At 45.2% G+C, this 22,204-nt stretch overlaps 1 protein-coding gene across 1 annotated transcript in view; it reads right to left on the bottom strand.

Annotated features, from left to right (window-relative positions):
- GALNT10 (polypeptide N-acetylgalactosaminyltransferase 10) overlaps positions 1 to 22,204 on the bottom strand; it is a 98,161-nt gene that overhangs the window by 48,460 nt on the left and 27,497 nt on the right. Inside the window, exons 2-4 of the mRNA XM_014609916.3 lie at positions 6,617 to 6,719; positions 5,580 to 5,718; positions 845 to 1,011 (exon numbers count right to left, since the gene is read on the bottom strand). Coding sequence (XP_014465402.1) covers positions 845 to 1,011; positions 5,580 to 5,718; positions 6,617 to 6,719 — 409 coding nt within the window. The remainder of the gene's footprint in view (positions 1 to 844; positions 1,012 to 5,579; positions 5,719 to 6,616; positions 6,720 to 22,204) is intronic.

Genomic DNA, 22,204 nt, shown 5'->3' with positions numbered 1-22,204 from the left:
TTAAGCAAGTGCATATGTGGCGCATGCATCCCAAAGGTGTCAAATCTGCCTCTCCGTACTTCAGTTAGGGGCAGAAGTAGGAAACAATTTTACGGGTCTGTAGAAATGAAGATGGGAAGAAAGCAACTGTTCACCTTAGGGTTGCACTGTGAAATTCTTGCTGAGCAGTTTGCTGAGACAAGACACTTGCATGCCATAGGCAAGTGGGAGGTCAGTCCCAACCTACGGGCTACTTAACCAACCCTAGCAAATGTTCTCAGGCAGTGCAATATCCATTCCTTGAGGTTTTGTGCACTTGGAAGAGGAGTAAGGGTAAGGAAGAAATGGAGGCAAGTGTGTAGGATACAAAGCCAAGACATGCGTGTTGTGGATTTTCCAAATGCTTCTACAGAGGTTAACACACAAAAACTGATCCTGGCAAATGGGCTTCAAAAATTCACACCAAAACCGCAAATCCCTTGTACAGGCGAAGAAAAAACTCAAAATGCAAACAGGGAATCAATGTTTAAGGAACTGCACGTGAAGTGCGTAGGAGCAGATCTTCCATCATACATGCCAACGTGCGCTGAAAAAAAAAAATGTGCATGCATCTTATTTTGCTTAGCAATGAACCAAGCCCGTATGCAGCACCGTGAAGCACTTCTGATGCCATCAACAACTAAAGCCATGCAGGAGCAAAAGGAAATGCAACTTTTGCCTTGTTTTAAGGTTCAACGCCACCAGCAAATATCACAGGGGACACTGAAAACCTAACACTTGGTCCACAGCAAATATCAACACTGCTTCCCTACAATATACTTCTATGAATTTTGTCAGGTAGGTGTAAGGGGAGATAGTACTGTACCTCTGTCACTAAAATCATCCACCAGCACAATCTCCGCAATCAGCTCAGGCGGGGAGCGATTTAGGACACTATGCACTGTCCGGAGAAGAGATGACCATCCTTCATTGTGGAACGGGATTATCACGCTAGTGTTTGGGAGCTTCTCCAGATACAGCTTGTTCTTGCAGCTAGACATGGATAAAAAAAGGTATCAATGAGCTAAACAAAAAAAATTCACCAGAACTGCAACAGCAATTACTGGGATAAATCCTCAACACCCGATTATAGCTAGGATATTTACCCATAAAGCACCACTCTCATCAGTCAGTGGTGAATTTTCTATAGTAACAGACTAAAAGTACCCATTCCATAAAATTAAGTGGCATTAACCTGAGAAAATGTAAGGTGCAGAGATAGCTCATCACCGGCCAAATGTGCTTTTAAAAGGTAGCTTCTTTTATAGCTCAAAACACAAAAGTCTCTTGCCTATTTTCTGGTTCCTCTGCTTTAAGTTTCAAAGAGCAACTTCTCTAAAAGAATCATTTCAAAGGCTGAGAAGCTCAGTGCTGCCCAAATTTAAAGGGCCTGCATTTCAGAGGCTTAATACCACGCTATCATTTTGCTTTTAATGTTCACCTAGCTGAAACTTGGCCATTTCAAGCTGGATGGAGACTTTCCTGAGCAGCTGCCTTCCAAAGGTAGAGCAATACACATACATACACACATATTTTATATACATATACATACATACACACACACACACACACACACACATACATACACACACACACACACATATATATACACACACACACACACACACATATATATATACACACACACACACACACACACACATACATACACACACATACATACATACACACACATATGTATGCATGCATGCATGCATACATACATGCATACATACACACACTATCCCAAATTAAATATTAATATAAAGATATAGATACAGATCTATATCTATATATCCAACTTGGGATAGTGTTCTGTAGGAATACATTCCTATAAACAGCCACAGGGACCAGTTTCTGCCATTCAAGAGCATACCTATGATTAAACTAAAGGCGGCAAATACCTCCAGGGTAGTGTGAAAACCTGGTTAAAACCCTTGTGAAAGCAACCCATGCTTTCCCTCTAGTCACCTAACCACAGCACCTATTATTCAACCTTTTTCCATCTGCAAACATATTCCAAAGAGCTGGATTTGCTTCCAAGGGCTGTCAGGGCCTGCTCAACCAGCTGTTTCCTCCTGATTGGAAAGGTCTGTTTCAGTTTTCCTCTTCCTTGTGTTTAAATGATCAGACTGGCTTGCAAAGAGGAGCAGGGTTCTCTGCTGCTCTCGGTTTTCACCTGGGGCTTGAGGGATTGGGCATCAAATCTACCTGCTCCTCTTACTAGAAGCAACGTGGCATTGCTAATACCTGGAGAGACAAGACAGGCTCTCAGGTTGTTAGGGTCTCGTCTGTAAGCCGCCTGCGCTAAGCTGCACAGCAACCTAATCGAACTTGCAGCATGAAGGGCCGATGGGCTCTGACAGGCTCAGGGGAAAGCCGTGAATTTTTACCACCAACGGATAGACAAGCAACAAAATAATTGCATCTCTTTCTCTTGCAGCTTTGAGCCTCTGGGTGGGAGGAGGAGGTGCCACTTTGAAGAGTGCTTCTGAGGCCAGCGTCAACACATTTGTCATTACAGCCATCATTAAGCAGGCTAGCTGGCAGCAGTGCAGAGTACAGGGAGGGAGTGCTCAGCATCATTCCTCACAAACACAGACAGAGCAATGAACGCTCAAAAATTGATGGTGTACCTGAGTAATGCTTGAATCGCCTCTTGGGGACTCGCATATGGCTTTGTAGATAGCGACAGCAACATAACTGAAACCTTCGGGGAATCTTCCATTCATTCATCTCTGTTGCATTAATATATTCGTATCTATGGTCTTAACACAATCGCTCTGCTGTCGATGACAAGCGATGACTATAAAGCATAGGTCAGAAGGTTTCGTCTTTATAACAGCTCGTGAAACTCTTGGTTGGTCTGAGTGCCAACTTGCACGAGATAAATGATTTGCTGCATAATTGTAGAAGATTCAAGGATTGCAACTTTGTGATCGACGATAAATTCCCCAGCATTAGAAAAACCTGTCCCTTCACTCTTTGCTAAGCGTTCATAGTTTGGGTACAAGCAAAGCCTGCACATCAGTCATCCTCCTGGAATAGTCTTTGCTTTGTAAGAGACATTTCTCTACTGACGCTGCAGACAGAGAAGACTACAGATGGTTGATTTGGGGGAGGGTGGGAAAAATTGGCTCAACTTCATTAAGATCTCTCACGTCCTCCAACTACATTTCAACTCTGTACAAAAATACCGTTTGCTACTGGCAGTAGCAATAGGGAAAAAAAAGGCATATTTTAATTCTGTGCACAAGAGCAGTAGCGGTGCATTTTTGCTGAAACGAAGGATTGGTCACCCAACTGCTGACAGGCGAAGTTCCCTTCAGCAGGGATCAGAAGTCTTATATTGTGATGAATGGAAGCATTTCCAGTTAACTCAGACACTGCTTCTGTCTGAAGTTTGCAAAGCTGCCCTGAATTGGTTTGCATATGGAAGATTAAGTATTTATAAAATGCTGCACAGATTTGCGGCACTGTCCCCTTTTCGGTGCTACTTCCAGCTTGATTTTTCAATTATTAACCTGTTACTTTAGCTCTGTTTTAATCCTGCTCAATGGATCAGATATATCGTCCTGTCACTACAGGCTTTCGTGCAGTAAATACTGCAAAGCACAAAATGTTAGCTGAAAAAGATGATGAAGATTGCTAAGTGAAACGCTAGACTTTGGAGGGAACAGAATCAGGGCCGCTTGCACCAGCTTCATTCTCCCCCCATCCCTTCCAAGTTGTTCTTGCAATATATAGCACTGACTATTTACATGATTGCTAAATATTTTCTCCCTAAGGGATCCCCGTCTCACTCAGTGCACGGGATGGATCTGCTTCTAGGGTGACATTTTTGTCCTTCCCTCCTTTACTACCCGAGGAGGAGGTAAGTAGCAAGTAAGACGGGACTGAAGAAAGAGACGGGATTGTTTCATGGTGAAGACAACCGAATGCCCTACCCTGGCATCACTTGTGACAGCTTAAACCAAGACACTTCACTTACTAATTTCAACTGGGGATTGGAGTTGGAGCTTCCACATCTTAAACAGAGAAAGGAAAGGAAATAGTAGTGAGGAGTCAGCATCAGCCCCTTACGTGCCGTTAGGGATGAGCCTATATATTGAATTGTCAGGTGAAGGGAGATTGGCATCGTCTAACACTGAGAAAGTCTCCGAGCCCCAAACAATCCCAAATAAATAGGAGCTGAGCAGAGTCCAAGTTCGCTGAAGCTCACTCAGGGGGTTTTCAAAGTAGATCGACCAGACCAGATCTCCTAACATGCTCCATTTGATCCCCTTCCTTTCAAATACTTGAGCTGCACTCCCAAAATGATGGGTTATGGGGGACTGGATTAACACGTTTCTTTTTATACTTATAATTTGAGGAAGGCATCTGCACAGGCTGCTCATTTTTGCTCTGATTGGTGCCTGAAAAAGCCTAAGATTTAGTGAGATAAAACTGAGAAAGAAAAAAAAGAAAGTTTTAAAAACCTCAAGTCTAATTTGCTTTCAAGTATAGATGTCTTAGATGAAATTACTGCCATCAGGATGAGAAAAAAAAACCCCAAGCCACTTTTCATAAATGAAATTTGCATTCGGTATCTAAAGGTAGCTTCAGATGATTAAGAACCACATGCACTCTACAATTAAAAAGCACTGCAGGGTTTTGAGTAGAAAAGGTTTAAATCCTCACTCAAGACTTATTCCAATTGCCAAGGAGACTCTCCTTTAAGTTCAAAGTCAAATATGACTCATGAAAAGGAAAAGACGTCCTAACATGTGGAGTTCAAATTCAAACAGTTCAGCCGGAACCAGTTCTGACAGCCAGCTTTACAATCTCTGAAAAAGGTTATTATAAAGCCATTGGCACTTCTGACCAAATTCCCTTTAAACATAGTTCATGACATCGCTCACATCTTATTGACACGTTCCAAAAAATTAGTGTCCTCTCCTAGATAAATGCGTCTAGGTTGGGAAACTCGAATCATGGTACAACTACACGGGGGATTAATGGTTTATAAAATTGCAGCTCACCTCCAACTGGTCACTTGGGCAAAACTAGATCAGATAATTAGTGATAGAGTCATTATTTGACTGCTCTTCAGGGCCATTTGTCAAGTAAGCCAGGCATTTAAACACACTTTCCACTGGACAGTGGAAAAATGAAGTTATCCTGTGTAACTGCTGCAGTTGCTAGCCATTTCAGTAGACTCAAAAATTCAACTGGCATCAAAAAAGACCTCAGGGTTAAGACAGAAGGGCAGGACGCTTCCAGGTCAGGGTTGAGATGTACTGGCAAGTGGCTGGGGAAGCTACTACTACTGCTCACGGAGCATTTGCTCTGCATATAAATGTAGGTTTTCTGCGATCAATCAGCACTGTCCAGGTGCACCCACAAGTAAGCGTGCTTATTCTTTTTTGCCTCAATTAGCATGCCCAGCATTGTATAACAGGCAGCAGGACTGCGGTTCTGAAAGGCTCACACACAGGAAAGTCCAAAATAAGAAAGGGAGAATAAATTCCCACAGGAATTTCCCACAACTCTCACTCATGCAGGTGCAGAGCGGTACTCACTTGGGGTGTCTGATGTCTGGAAGAGAGCGATTAAGGGAAATTCTATCGCTGACAAAGATATTGAAGCCATTTTCCCTGTACGCTTGGTCTACTCGCTCCGCGTCCATCATTGGGTATGGTTTACCTTGCTCTCCATTTCCTGTGGATGGATACAAAGCAAACATGCATCATTACTGTTAATTAGTATTTAAACAGGCCAAAGCCAGAGCCATAAATCAAATGGAAAGCAGTCATCTCCTGTTGTTTGAGAACACTTCCAACACCACTGCTTGTTAACTCCAATTGTGAGCTCTGAAACGTGCTTAGCGCTACGCTGAGTGCATCAATTTACCTTTTGTTTTTAAAAACGGTAGCATGTTTTGCTATAAACCACTCGGCCGTGAGAATAGGAAGCATTAAGCTCTTCATTCTGACACCAGAATTAAAGGGACACTCGAGACCAATGAGAACAAAATTGGATCTGCAACGTTTCTTCTGGTTTGCAGGTGGGAGCGCCTGCACACGGTATAAATATTCCTCATCTTTGCCTCGTTCTTCAGCACAGCACAGAGGCCGACATTCAACAGCAACCTTGACAAAGCTCTTATGACGAGAACAATACAGTTTGTGCAAATACATGGAAATGTATAGATCACATCCCTCCCCACTGGAGTCCTTTTGTTAAGAGAAGTTAAGCATTTGGATTTGACTCTCAAACTATGCTAACAGCAGAGTCTATAAAGACTTGTGTTCCTAGGATTCGTTCCCCACTTCCTACTCCTTTCCTGGGTCTACCATACCTGTCCGGTTCATAACGATGCCTGTTTCTTCTCTCTCTATCTTTTAAAATATCACTTGCCTCAGAGCACCACCACAGACAGCCCAAATTGCTTCATTATTCGTTACCACTTCTGAACTAGCAAGAGCGATGTGAAAAAAGTATCCTGAACCTCTCCCTTGTCGTGGCATTGAGCACGTCGTTCCATCTTCCCCTGGCTGAACAAGGACCTGTGCTATTTTATGAACCGTTGTCAATAAACAGGTACGGTCTTACACACCTGTGCGCTCCAAGTCCCTCCTTATAGCTTCTTTATCATGCCAGTCCTTTTTCCTTTGTCCATCACCAAAGTACAGGTCTTTCCTTTGCCTCATGTGCGAGCCCTTTGAAAAAACACAAAAGATGAGATGCATTAAGCATTTGCAATCCCTTTTCAACACCCGTACAGCGAAGAGCCACGCTCGCTCCTGGAGGTTGGCAAACCTGGAGGAAAAGATAGCTTTCATTTGCAGTTTTTGAGAAGCGAGGCTGTCCGGCATATTCTGCTTTCCCCCAAACCACTCATGTATTCCTCGCTGCAAAGAGGCCGATTTTGGTATGTACCATCATGGCTACAGGACCCACAGCTTTAATCTGTGGGTTCATTAAAAACTAATTTTCACTTTTAAAATATCTAATAAGCCTTATTTTCTATTTAATTAGCAATAGAGCTTCTTAATGGGTGACCTATTTCAGGATCATTAGTAATAAGCATACTGTCATAACTGAATAAAATCAGAACAAGAGAGATGAATAAGATTAAGGCAACCGTCCATTAAGTCTCTCTCTGCTCCTCTTAATAGCAAGCTTTTACATGTGGCATGACCCTGTTTTGAACCCCGGCACAGCTGCTGCTTTTCATGATAGCTTTTGAATTTCAGGAGCAGACTTCAAGCGCATCAGGTATATGGGTGTGCAAGAGAAAGAGCAGATGAATAAAGAGGTAGGGTGAACTCAGGCTCAGAGGCAGAAATTGTAACATTCGGGGACTAAACTTTAATGAATCTCAGCCCAGAAAGTTTCCTCCTGAATTTGGGGAGAATAAGAATATGTAGAGTTAGGAAAAACAGATACAGATCTAGTTTTTGCCAAAGATGTTCACATGATGTGGTAATACACCACTATGTATTAAAGATGTATTTCTTGTTGCAACCACATCATATACACAGATGTTTAAAAACAAAAATTATTAACACTGCTGTGGATCTGATTTTTTTTAAACCCTCCTGTCCTGCCCAGTGAATACTTTTACAAATTTCTGGAAAAAAATAAGAGGTGCTATTTCCCTGCAGGCTGGGAGAAATTGTAAAGGCCAGAGAGCAGCACGCGGATATGTGCATGCATTAAAAGAGGTCTACATTATTTCATTTGTACCTTTTAACATAAAAATGTCTGTCTGTGCAATAAAGGAAAGCGATGGAGCTCACAGCCTGGGGAGAAGCATCAGAAAGATGCTTTGGATTTCAATTCTTGCAGGAACCATTTAGCAAACTTACTTGCGAAAGCCTCAAATCATAAGGCCAGACTTATGTTCTGCATACCGCCGCTTTCCCAAGAGCGCAGAGACCCTCTCAGACAATCCTATTACTCCAAGGGCAAAACACACCAACGCGGCACTGATATTTTGGTCCATCTTACAGGCTTTGGTCTTGCGTGCACAAAAAGGATAGCGGGGTTTGGGCGCTGAAGGAATTTCACCTGCTTAACGACTGGCAGAGGATAAAAGAAGTCATCCCAGCATGGCTGGAGCTAGTGCTTTGGATGTCAGCGGGTCTTATTCAGTCATATGCAAGCAGCTTCATTACTTCTCTACACAGCGGCTGAATAATGCAGCGTTCTGCTGGCTCACGCCAGCCAAAAAAAGTCCTTGGCTCAGCATCTTGCTTGTCCTGATAGCAAGCCCCGCCCGCAAGAGGCTCTTCTGCTTGAATAGATAACTTACTTACCAACTCATCAATTTTATGCCTCAATTTGATTGTGAAAAATCCATGCTCTCACGACGCTCGGTTCATCCTTTCCTACCCCAATAAATCCTTGCAAGGACAATGGTCACTGAGGCTTCGGGCTCGTATCGAACAACCGATCAGGGACAGGAAGCCTAACCAGAGACTCGGGCCACTTGACCACATGGCAACCCACCCATCTGACAGGTTTAGGACCCCTGGACGCCACGTGCTGTGGGAGAAACCCCATGAAACTAAACTATTTCATCTCATTAAGAGTGATGCTTTCAATGCTACAGAACAGGAATGGGTCCATGACACTGGTCTGAGCTGTTGCTATAATACCCTCGAAATGTAAAACTTGCTGGGCTTTTGGTTGTAGTCATGTTAGTCGAAGGATGCAGGCAAGGTTCTTTGGGAAGATGTGATATCTTTTATTACACCAACTGCATAGTTGGGGGAAAAAAACCCCCATTCAGCTGGTCTAATAAAAGATATCACAACTACCCAAAGAACCTTGCCTGCAAATTTAATGCTTAGCATTTCTAGGCCCTGCCCTCGCCCCCGCTCTGGTCCTCCCCTTGCAAGCCGACACCACGTCCTAAAATGTCTAGATGTCTTATCAAGACACTCTGAGCCTCAATGATGTTAACAGGTAGCACGCGTGGAAGGACTTTAAGAGGGTTTCTGAGGCTGCGGCAAGGCTTGCACAGCACACGCACAACACCAGCAAGAAGCAGACACCACGGGAAGTTTTTTCCCCCACCCCACATCGGCAGCTTTGAATGCAGCAGAAGCCCAAGGACCAGCCGCCCTAGGAAAGCGCGAGCAAAATTAGTCCCTTCACCGTGACCGATCGCTGGCCGAACTTGGTACATGAGAGCACGCGGCAATCTGGAAGATCCACGAGCAACAGCCGGAAGCAAGACAGAGTCCGTTCAGACCTATTTCAACAAGATCAATGCCTTGGTGGGAGCAGGAAGTCAAATGCAGAATTCATCTTTCAGAGGCGGCATGTGATGCTTCCTTCCAGCTCGGCCGCCTCAAGACGACGGCAGAATATACTGGACAACGGTGGCTCAGGCATTTAAGCAACAGTTCGGCCTTTCTAATAGACTTAGCAAGTAAAATCTACATTTTGCATGAACTAATCCCACTCAGCAATGGCAGAGGCCAAGGGAGGATGAAGAAAACAACTCTCATGGCATGAAGAAGCTGCAGAGGCAGCTCCAGTTATTTTTGGCTCCAAAACCTGAACGAGTTTGTGGCACAAACAACCAGGCTCTGTCCTGCCACGATGAAGAAATGCATGCATCTCATCTGCCGTATTTGTAATTATTCCCAGTTTTTCCGAGAGTGTGCCACCACTACCTATTATGACTCAATCTGCCCAAGGCAAAATAAGGTAGTTTCCTCACTTGCAAAACCCAGTTCTGCTGCAGGACTGCTGTGTTTTTCTGCTTTCTGTTAAACAATGCTGGCTTTGCTCGCTAGCTTTTACATTACCGGTACATACCCAGGCCAATCCAAGTCCTGGAAAGCTGGGGGCAACAGGACAGCATCCTTGCCAGGAGAGTTGTACATAGAGCTGCAGACGCTTGCAAAAGGACTCCACCGGACACTTGAGCAACTTGCCAAAAAGAAGCCACAAATCAAGACTGGCCTTCTGAGCTCCCGCGGCCAACCGAAGCACCGTTTGCTGGGCTCCTCCATCCATTCTGCCGCTCGTGGCGAGTCGGCGCTCGTTAGGGAAGCACCTCTAGAAATTTCCCGTAATCTTGCACTTGTCTTCTAATTCTTGTTCTGCAAAATGAGTCAAGGGCTGGATGCCAGGAGCCTGGCACAGCACTGCCTGTGCCTAGCACAATGCTGAGCGTGCAGCAGCCTGAGCAGGTGTACGGGCTCCCGATGGGATGCCTGGTGGGCGCTGGGTGTGTCTATACCGTTTCCAGGTGTCCCTGAAACCATCCCTCTCCCCGCAGCCCAGAGCCCTGATGCATGCCGACTCCTGGAAAATGAGACGATGTACCTGCCTTTGAGTGACCTTCAACACAAGCCCATAAGCACTCCTTGGAGTGCAGCGAACACTGCAAGCACTGTGCTCGAGTCAGGATGAACCTTGCGCTCTCCTTCACTTCTTGAATGGTTTCTGCACGGTGGCAGAGCTCTGGCAGCATTTGGTGGTGATGCTCAGGCTGCCCCGAGAGCATCTACTGGACTAAACCCCCCGGGGTCTCTCTCCTCCTTCCCCTGCAACTCATGCCCGTTGTCTTCCCTTGGGCCTCGCTGCCTTGAGAGAAACGTGAGTGTGCGGAAAGAAAAGAGAACGCATTACATGGAAGAAGGGCAAATGTTAGCAAGTTCTGGATAGACTCACTCTTTTATGAAAGCGACCGTTAAGTCTCGCAGAACAGGCTGATTGCACAAGATGGACACATCAGCATTATCCTGCATTTCTGGACCTCTTTGATCTCGAGCAGTTATGCATACATTATTCTAGTCCGTTCCAGCCAGGAATGCTCCATTAAATTTCACTCAGTTCAGATAAATGTTATGAAATATTTGCTTTAATTGCACCACTTAAGACAAATGTTTTCCAACATTCAAAAGGGGTTTTGGAGGTTGCTATTAAAATGCTATTTAAAAACCTACCTGAGTCACTAACACAAATGTCAACAAGAATAGCTGCTGCATGTTAGTCCTAGGAGAACGATTCCTCCTCTGCTAGCTCAAGAAATCAGACGAAGATAGCCTGCCCGTTTCAGTGAAACGTCCCAGCTTCCTCGACATAACGTCGTCCCGGTTCACGTTGTTTCGCTATTACGCTGCGGCTCTATTAGAGAACATGCTCGTTTAAAGTCGTGCAAGATTCGGTTTTAACGTTGTTTGGCCACCGCTTGCTCGTAGCCAACTACTGCAACGTAACCGGACTCACTTAACATCGCTTCGCTTACAGTCGCATTTTTCAAGAACGTAACTACGACATTAAGTGAGGAGTAACTGTATTCATAGCCTGAAAATATATTAGGCTTGTGATAGCAACTGCAGAAGACCGCTCAAGTCAGGCTTACAGGTCACACGGGCACTTTTGTGGTGCACCGCACTGCTTTGTGAACTTTGAGATTCAAAGGCATTTAAAATATAGCATTTTAACCTTTGAGCCCGAGGAAGGTAGCGTGAGCCCGAAAGCTTGCAGAAAAAGATTTTTTTTTTTTTTTGGTGATTTCTTAGTTGGCCTAAAAGGTATCATCTCTGAACCAAGAGTCTAGCGTTTCTGCCTAAAAGGTATCATCTCTGAACCAAGAGTCTAGCGTTTCTGCCTAAAAGGTATCATCTCTGAACCAAGAGGTCTAGAGTTTTGCATTTCATATTTCAAATATATAATATGCTGGGCATATTTAAAACATATGTGTACTTAGCTATACAAGGGTGGGATGCAACCTTGAGAACGCCACGATTATGAGACGTCGCTCACGCCAGCATGGCAGGAGAGCACAGATTTGAAGCCATGGACCAAAAAGGGCCTGGGATTATTACAAATACATACAACCATCCTTTTCATCTGGCTATGGGGACCATTGGTGACATGGATGGTATTTTGTTACTTGAGAGCCAAAAACCTCAACACAATGCAACTAAAGACCAGACTGCAACTTTTAACAGCACCCTTCAAGGAGGCTGCACGGGATTTATTTTCATTATGTAAATTAAATAATTGGATGACACCCCTTAAGAGGAAATTCTGGACCGTCGCATCTAAACACGCTGTTACACTGGACAAATCTCTGGGACCAAGTTGAGCTTTAACTTAAAAAAAATAAATGCCTCTGGGGGTATAAACCTCTTTCTTAAATGTGACTTTAAAGTTCCCCGGTTCAAACGCAGGTCGTGCACTTTCCCATCACATCACTGGACATGGCTCGTTTTCGCCCAACAGAATTAGAACAACGATGTCCTTTTTTTTCGGTCTCGTTTTTAAGTCAAAACTTTTCACCTTACCTAAGCACAAAAGTCTGCTTGCTGACAACTGCAACTACAGAATGGAGAAGCGTTTCCAGACAGAGAGGGGTTTTGTCCTGAAAAAACAATGCCTGGGCATAGGTACAACGATGCACGGAGAAATGCAAAGCTGCGCAAACGTGAAAGCAAACGGGGACCGTTACGATCGAGTCGAGCCTCGGATACACCCAGGTTGTGGAATTCCACTTAGTAAATCCTGCAAGCCAGCCCATGCCTTCTGCTTGAGCTCAGGCATATTTTCCTTGCCTTGAAAACTTCAAGTTGTTTACCACTAAGAAGTGATTATTTCTCTAGCGATGTCTTAAACTAATCTCCTTCCCCTGCTTCCATAATTCATTTTTACTGAAAATGAATTAAAGTCGAAAGGCATATTAAGCGATACATTGAAAATGGATTTAGACAGATTGCTGTAAATAGCCTCTTCTGTTGTCTACCGCGCTTTTACTTAACATTCTCCGCCAAAGGAATCGATTAGCATTCAAAACGGCCAAACGCACGCAAAAATGGAATTTTAATCTTTTGTTTAATCACTATTTAGTGTGCCTGGCTCCAGCCCGAATAAAAGAAGAGCGGATGGAGATGTAAGCCAACTGTTTTCTGTACAAAGGGGGGGGGCGGGGAAGAAAAAAAAAGAAAAAAAGATTTGTTGAAGTACATACTCTAATTACAACGCCGCATGGTTTTCAAAACCTGTTTAAACATTTGTTTGGGCCGAAATCCAGTCGAGTCAACCGAGAGAGCAGCGGTGTGCGGGAGGTTCGGTTTTAGCGCGCGTCTCGTGCACAACCGCGTTTTCCGGCCAAATTGTATTCGAAGTCTTGGGACCAAACAGAAGGTGCTAGTTATTCGGCTTTTTCCAGAACAACCAGGAAGAGGTGGAATAGTTCCCTCCGCTTTTGCAAAAAAAGAAAAAGTTGAGTCTTGACATACAGCCCCAGCGATATGCTTACATTTTAAGTAGATTAGGAGGTTATAACCATGAGTTACAAAGCACAGGAAAGCTTTAGTTAAGAAGGCCTAAGTAAAGGTTGAGCTCTTGAACCAATCTTGTCTACTATTTTAAACCTTTAAAAAAATAGCTATGGCAGGTTGGATTCTCTCTTCAGCTGTAGACAAACACAATCCTGAAGGGTGGGAAGGAAGGGTGTTTTCTCTCTTAGAGTTACAGTCTGAACTCTCTGGGGGGGGAAGAGGGATGGAAGTAGTCAAGAAAGGGGTGCTACCTTAGGGCTTGCTCAGGAAGCTTGCATCAGACCAGTCTGCTCACCGTACGTGCAATGCAACTGCTGAAGCAAAGCGCTCCCAACCCTGCTTGGTTATGCTGGCTTCAGGTAGTTTTCTTGGTCAACTGTTGCAGCCATGCAATTCAGCATTTCTTCGAGAAAAGCATTTCAAATTTGGGGCAGTTATTCCACGGTGCGGTGGTCCGACGGTGAAGCTCAATGCTCCAACGGTTCTCACACTGCATCAAGAGATGCAATCTAAAGGAAGTCTGGAGCCTAGTCCAGCAAACTCCCACGTTAACGTGCTTGGCCAAAGCCGTGTTGGGACAGATGTCGGCACCGGGGAAGACATGGAATGAGGCTATGACCCTATGAATGAGACCAATGCACACAGCCTTTGCAGCTGAATAGGTCTGGATACTCCAGCAAAATGGAAGAAGGGGCAAGAAAAATAAAACAAGCATTTATTTCTGCAGTGCCTTTATTTGGAGAAGTTTTACCTATCCGGATGCTGTTTCTGAGCTCAGTTTCCTAAACCGCAACTGGTGGGACAGCACCGCGACTCGGTAATGGGCTGACTAGTGATGGTGGCAGAACATCTGGACAACGGTGGCCGTGTTCCTACAAGCTCGTGCAGGGACTCACCCAGGATGCGCAGCAGCAGAATACCAAGCCAGGGCACGGAGAAATCGGAGCAGCATGCCGTCACGGCCACGTGGAAGCTAGTCGCGCCTACCTGCAAGCACTCAATAGTGAACAATTTGGTGCTGGTAAATCAGCTCTTGGGGCCGTCGTCACAAAGCTTTGGGATGCTATTACAAGGGTGCCGTATCTGCAGTCAGCAGCATGCAGACGGTGCAGCGATGGCATTCCCGAACTGTACAGGGAGTCCTGATGGGCAACATGCCTATTCTTTGCTTACACCACAAATTCAAGCTCCAGACAGCTGCGAGATGTGGACGAACCCTCACGAAAGTTTCATCAATAGTAATGTGGGGTGGTCCAGAAAGGCCCTTAAGGGTTTTTAGAAACATGTGCCTGTTTGCTAGAATGACCAAGGGAGTTGCTCAGACTTTTTAAACAAGAAGTTCTCTGCATTAGGGGCAGAAGATCCCATTTTGACCCTTTGGACATGTTCCAGAAAGCCATCCCCCCCACGCACATCTATGCCTTCATTGCTAGGGGTCGGATGAATTTTTAAGTTTCTCTAACATATCTTTTCACTCCTGTCCCACCTTCCGTGGTAGAGAGCCTGTCTCCCAGTTTTTGCTGCCGAGTGATCTGTGGCGTGTAACAAAACATGACATCTTCAAATCAGCTTACAAACCGCACCCTGGCCTAAAGGGTTTTGCCTTAGACTTGGAAAAACCATGCAGCATGGAGCCAAGGTTGTCCAAGGCAGAGGTAGCGTACTATCAGAGAGAGAGAGAGCAGTGCTAAAACCCTGCCTTATTATTCAAATGCTGATCAGGTAGATAAGGGACGGAGGGGAGAGGTTCATTTTTGAAGCCTTATCCTTCAGCTCGTCAAAAATGTAAAAGCTATGTTAAATACGGTCCTTCCTACGCTCAACATTTTAACCACCTGAGCGCTGAGAAATGCAAACCTGTGTATTCTGCTAATATCTTAAGAAGCAAAAGTCATTGGGCATCAAGTGTAGCGCTATGCCCTACGCTCTCCCATCTTGACTCTCAGTTTATTCTTCATTTGCTCTATTAAGAACCATTACTGAAGTATTTTCTTGTCTACACTCACTGGTTGACTACTTCGCTCCAGCCCCCCAAACGCATGATGCTTTTTCCCCAATATAAGTCGGTGCACAGCTCTATACAGCTGAACACTTCCCTGGGTTTTGGCACATCCAGTGGCAGCACAGCTGTCTATATGTGCACTACCACTGTAGCCCTGGACCATCTTTTTACTTGCTAAAACCCAGCTGGCCTATTTCGTGGTATTTGCTTGAGTAGGATGCACGTAACTCATCGCTTTAATGTGTCCCTGCATAATTTGGATGCAGCTTTCCATCATCACTTCCCCATGCACTACAGCGTCTCGAGTCCCTCCAAATAATCTATGCAAATCTGCTTCTCTCCAGGAAGCAGAGCTTTCTTGGAGGCTGGCCCAAGAGCGCAGAATGAGCTCCCACAGGAATTAGGGAGCATTGCAAATCTTGCCATCTTCTTCTGCATGATGTGTAAAACCCATTTCTTCCTCTTGGCCCTCTAGCCAACGTACAGCGACGTGTACGGTACAAAATCCCAAACCGAAGGCACTCTTCTGCACGCGCTCCCCCCCGCCGAGATCAGAGAGCAAGTCGGCCGTGTTAGTCACACTGTGTAATGCACTCCTGGAAGGTGATCTTACCCGGTGACAATGATCATACAAGGTTTAAAAACCTTGCAGAATGAAAGAGTCATTTTCTAAATTGCCGTTCAGAAGATGCGGATTCTTTTTCTACACCTTTTTGCTTCATTTTCTTGACGGATTTTGAAAAGCTCTGTATAATCTCTGGGACCTGTCAACTGACTGTGAGCGCTTTCATCTAGCTTCCCCCCAAAGCTTTGCTTTTCTGTCGTATTTTGTCTGGTGACCTGTGCTTGGTTTCTTCCCAGATCTGCAATTGAAACCAGTTATGAATCCCTGAAAAAGTACTCTGGAGTTTTCTCCCAGCATTTACAGCTAGTCTCACGCTGCATTTTATAAAACCAGACCATGCCTTATTGCCCACGGAAACAAAAGATCAAACCGCCTTGCTGATCAGTTTGTGAGGAATTCAACATTCAACTCTCCTTGAACAGCAGCTGTCCGTCAGAAGTGGCATATGTCTGTGCTTCATTTATCTGTAAGAAGGGGCAAGCGATTCCTGATAGAAGTGGCACAACACGGCACAGCACGCTTTGAAAAACTGACTTTTGGGGTTAAATCTCAGGATTAGAGAAGTATTTCTGCACATGCAACAAAATCTGCATTAAGATTTAATAGAGGTGCAGAAGGCGTAAGACCGGTAATTACACCGTTTGTACAAAGCTCCCTGTATTTGAACTAAGAAACGCCTGATCAAATGATGAGAGTTTTAAACCAATCCAACGCTGAATGGTGCTTCAAAGCATCCTGAATGCTAGCCAAGTATCATACCTATTGACATTTCATTAAAGGATGCTGCAATGAGAACGCCCCTTGTGTTCAAAACACAACAGTTTGCAGGAGTTCAATATATATTCGGGGAGTACTCAGGCAAACTAAACCGAGCCCTCTGAATAGGTTAAATGACGATCTGTATGCAGCTACAAAGGCGACTAATTAAAAATCCAAGAGTGTCTAAACAAATCGGTCTATGAGAACGTAGCAGATTCCACAAGGAACCAAGCAAATATTTTTACTTTCAAGGAGTAAAGGCCCGAGATGCAGCAAGGGAGGCTGCAAGACTGGTCGATGGGAATTTGGGAGTGACCACAGGAGGGAGAAAGAGGGTAGCTATAATATTTTAACTGCTAGTGAACTGCAGAGGGAAGAGACCTACCTAATGACCCAGGTAAAGATGGCAGATCCTGAATTTAGGTTTTTTTCTCCACCCCCCCCACCATGGGGTAATAAATAAAACTAAACGAACCCTGGCACAACTTGTACAAACTGTTGGATTTGGTCTGCAAATGGCACTACTGGGCTAGTCCCAACGAAGAAGAGGGCTGTGTTGAAAACTGTGCATTTCATGGTTTGAGGCAGACTCAGCCATTTCAGTGTGAGCTTGCCAACAGTGATCTTGCGCCCTGATGATCGAGGCAGTGGTCTTGATTAGGTCTGGCGAGGAATGGTCAGCGCCCTGCACAGCAGCACGAGCGCCACAAGCAATTTTGAAGGTGCTTTGCAAGAAAACACCGAAGAAGCATGGACCATTTCTGGCAGAAATATGGCCGCGGCCCACTTGATCCATTTGGAAATGGGGTTGGACCCAATGATCTCGCGAGGTCCCTGCCAGCCCTAACATCCATGACATTTATGAAAAAATGCAGACTACCAAAAAACCCCACTGTCCTTAGGAGGAGCAAAGATTTGTCAAGATGCACAGAGGATGCCGGTCTACAGAGAGGATGGCCCTTGACTTTTCTTTCAAAACACTCAGAAGCAACGAATTTTGTCTGATTTTGAAAGCTATGTGCAACTCATACCAATAGCAGCAGTAGCCCATGGAAGATCACAATGGCAAGACGGCGCCGCCGCTCCCATTTCACGCCATGTCAAGTTATCAGCTTGCTCATTTCATTTCATCCATCTCTTGCGTTCCTCCCCCTCTCCCAAAATGAACCATTTGAAAGACATAGGGAAAAGTTCAGGTATAGCAGGGTTTTTTTCCAAAGCCTCTGGTCTGAACCAGAAATCACAGAAAACGAAGCTAGAAGGGACAGAGAGATTATCTAGCCTTTTTGCCTCAAGGCAGTATTGACTGTAACTCTTACTGACAGGTGTTGGTCTAACCTGCTCTCGAAAGCCTCTCACGATGCAGATCCCATAACCTCGCTCTACCCCCGATTCAAAGCGCTTCATGGGTATACTGCGACTACTCGAGGGCTACTGAGTGGCTACCGTCTTTGCGTCCCGTTTCATGCTCCTGGCCCCGTCTCAGCAAGTTATGGGTTGCAGGGCTTTGCAATGCACAGATAATGGAGGTTTTCCCTGTTTTTTGGTAATGGTCATTGCAAGTGTTTTCGTGCAAATTCTCCGCTTGACGGATATAATCCCAGGCTTCACTTCCTGCAAAAAAGTATCATGTTTGCCAATATCGGCAAACAGAAAAAACACTCGGCGTCGCATCTTCTCCCCCAGAAGTTACTTGAAGACGATGGTTGCTCGAACAATATGCAGCACCCAGTGACAGCAAGTGTGCAGATCAATCATGCTCCAATCAGAATCAGACTTTCTGCTGTTGCCTAGGTTACCTGAACATGTAGTTTTACCACATGGTCTACAGTTCCCTATTTACCTTCTCCGTTCCTCAAACGTACTCTTGCTCCGCTCGTCTTCCCGAACGCTCCTTCGGCAGGCAGCAAAGGGAAGAGTCCTGCTGCATGCTGCAAGGCGAGGGAAGTGCTGGGGACCAGACGACAAAGGAGAGGTGTCTAGCAAACAGCGTTTAGGTCCAGGGCCGGCTACAATTTCCTCCCGAGACAACCAGCCATAATTAAGGGCTCTATTACTCAAAGGAGTCAAAGCGAGACCTCAAAAAGCAGTGCCCTGTGTGCAAAAAACAACAAGCCACCCATCCCATGCCATGATTTTGGTCTTTGTGCTATTAAATGGTTCTGGGGATGTACTATGAGATCAACTAGGCTCCGTACAAAACACAACCACCGAGCACGAAGCTGATGTGGCTCAGAGCTGAAGGGACTTCAGGATAAGGGCAAAGCTAAAGGCTGCTCTTTATTATTGAAAACAGGAGATGTGGGCAAAGCTCCTTAAGGGATTTAAATAATAGTCAGGGCTAGTTGGGAACAGCAACCCCTCCCATCGACAAAGCCTGGTCTACATTTCCATAGTGTTGTGTCTGTGAGCAATGCCTTGTCCACGCGTTCCCCGATTCAGAAACAAGGCAATGCATGTGCCTTGGAGCGTGCACTAATGGGTATATCCAGGATGGAGAGCCCAGGATGTTGCCCCGTTATCAGAAGCTGGTAGGGAATGGGCAAGGCATCACAGAGGTGAAGATGTATCCCAAAAAAGAGCACATTGCAATCCAAACAGCCTCTTACTCTCCAGAGCGAGTACCTGCTCTTGCTCTCCCACGGAAGTGGCTTCTGCAGCATCTGGACTTGGAGTCCGAGCCGTCCTGGACAGGAAGGGAGCGGGGTGGAGGATGCGGGGATGCTTGTGTGCATGTTCCCGATACCAAGGTTTTGGGGCTCTATCCTGCACAGACACTTCATGCACCCTTATCAAGCCACCCGGCTTTATTTTGAAGGCACAGCTCTTTTATTTGTTTTATTTGAAGATGGAGGTAAAAAAAAGTCCCAAAAGTTGCTTTCATCAAAGCCAGGTAGAGCAAGGTTGAGATTTTTCCACTGCTGGGGTCCGTGCTATCCTCCCAGGCTTTATTCTCCAGCGATGCAAATCCCACACCTTGGACAGACAGCGTATTAAGGACCAAGCATTGAGAATAGCCTCAGCCACGGCACCCAGAAGTGTCCTTTTTCTGCATGGATAACCCTGCAGCTCAGGAAATGCAGCCCTCCTGCCGACGTGATGGCTGCAACCCCCCGTTTGCCTACCATACTTGCACCAGGCCCGCTGAGATCATTTCAGTTGGTAACTTCTGTGCAGCAGGTGATTGCTTTAGAGAGGATGAACTTTCAGGATGTAAATTCCAGCTTTAAAAACATATTTTTTTTTTAATCAGACATTCGAAATGTCACCTTCAGCCGTTTCAGTCTGAGCAAACGGGAGCTAAGATATGCTGCTAATATTAAAAAATGATAACAACCAGTTCTTAGTACCACAGGAATTCAAAGATCAATCTTTGGTCCGCATAATCAGTCTACCAAATTGCTCTTTGCTTATCCAAAATCTGTCCTGGAAAGAGCTGTTCTTCACTGCCCCAGGGCTACCTCAAGTCCTGAGGGCAAAAGAATAATAATTTGAGGTGAAGCAGGAGCTCACCCTGTAATAGCTAGCTCTATTCAGGCTGCAGCCACTGCTTTGAGCAATCTTTTCATCCGCAGAAAGGTTTATACACTCAGAAAAATCACTTCTGGTTTTACAAAGACACCTAAGCATTTATTTCACAGATGCATGGCCTGAGATTTCTCCAAACCATCGGACAGATATTAGAGGGCTAAACACGCCATTCACCATTTTTGCATTCCTGCAACATAATCTTGGGCGTGCGTGTTTCTCTGCTCTGATTTACATATGCAGGTAAACACCTTAAAATACCGCCCTGGCTATTGTCAAAGACAGCTCGGTGGTACGAACATTAAAGCATCTTGCAATGCAACCTTTCAGCTAAAGTGACCGGCTCAGAAGTTCTGACCGACTTTGCTCTAATGGTGGATGTCACTAATTGCATCGTTATGTGCTCCATCTGACCTTACTAATAATCACTCATGCTTCAAATCTGCTACTAAAGCCACTATTGTAAGCAATTTGCCTCTATACAAAATCTTAATTTCATGCTCTGTAAACACATCTCCTTGTAAGGGACCAACCTACCTATAAAGATTTCTTTTGGCGGCGTGACGACCATCCTTTGTGACAAGTGTTTCAATGGCTTTTAGTTTGTAGCAACACCTGTTCCCCCACCAAGATGAGACAAGACAAGACAGGAAGGACACAACATCCATCTACAATGACGTGTAAACTGCAATAGTTTTTCAATTAAGGAGCGCTGGAATGAATTTGCAGCGTCTGCGGAGCACAGAACTGGGTACTCCTAATCCATGTGCAATCTGGCCACAGCAAAACCTCCAAGTGGCATTTGTATTGCTGTAATAACTGTGTGCGTTGTGACATTTCAGCAATAATAACCATGGTAGAAATACCCTCTGCATGGTATTTCTCAGAGGAAAAAAAACCACGCAGGAGTCCAGCACGAGGAAGTCGAGTTAGGCAAACTTCAGATGTTCTTGGGAAGGGCAAGACAGCGAGCACAGAGTAATTACTAGCAGGAAACGGGTGCAATATCCTATTCTGCAGCTCCACTACACGGCAGGCCCACCCTGCACGTGCTGCTGATGAGATGGGAGAAGCATCATGCAGCACTGCTTAATTTCCCATAAGCAGCTTCAGTCGCTCTCAAAACCAGATCCAGACAAATACGCGCCGACTTGCTGTTAGTTTGGCGCAAGCCAAGGCCACAGCAGGAACCACTCAAAACTCCCGACTGGCAGATGGGAGATGAGGGTTTGCAGAGCAACAACTTGGCACAGGGTTTTTTGGGAGGGCGGGGGGTGTTTTGTGTCGTTCTTCAACTCGGCGCATTTAAGCAATCATTTGCCGCGGAAGCGTGCAATGAAAACGCAGCAGGCGGACAAGTTACCGTTTACTCTCGGAGAAGGGAGACAGAATCCCAAATACGCCTAGCTTCCCTGTGCTAAGAAAGGGCAGCAAAAGCCTATTTGAACTTGAGTTATTAGAGACGCACGTTGTGAAGCCAGATTCACATCGCTCCATAATTCATAGCTAGCCTGAATAGCGAAAAATTAGCCTCTGTGCTGCACAGCAAGCTGTCAGCCTATGAAGTCTTGCCAGAGTATGGGAATGTCCTTTTTTAAAAACATGCACAGAGCAATGAAGTACCTCTCCTCCTGACAAGGCTTTTATTTCTCTCATACCTTGATCCAGACCTATTTTTGCAATGCCTCCTCCTTCACAGTCTTGCTGTGCTGCACGAGTCGGCCCGACTTATTTCGGAGATGCTCTCTTCAAACTAGTCTCATGCAATAAGGCAAAGCGTCTCGGTGCTTTACGGCTTTAAGCGATGCTCAGTGATTAGAAAATACATTTATGGTGCTACAGAAATGCGTTTAGTACCGAGACAAGGAAAGCGCACTCTCCCAAGACCTGAGCCTGCAGCACTGATGCACTATCCATTACAGCGGTTGGACGTGTCAATAATCCCAGGAGTGGGGTTCAATCAGGGAATCAGCAGGTGTC

This window comes from Alligator mississippiensis, chromosome 9 (genome assembly GCF_030867095.1).
Source record: "Alligator mississippiensis isolate rAllMis1 chromosome 9, rAllMis1, whole genome shotgun sequence".
In the NCBI taxonomy this organism is placed as follows: Eukaryota; Metazoa; Chordata; order Crocodylia; family Alligatoridae; genus Alligator; species Alligator mississippiensis.
The sequence above is the reverse complement of the archived record's forward strand: the minus strand, read 5'-3'. Positions and strand labels throughout refer to the sequence as shown.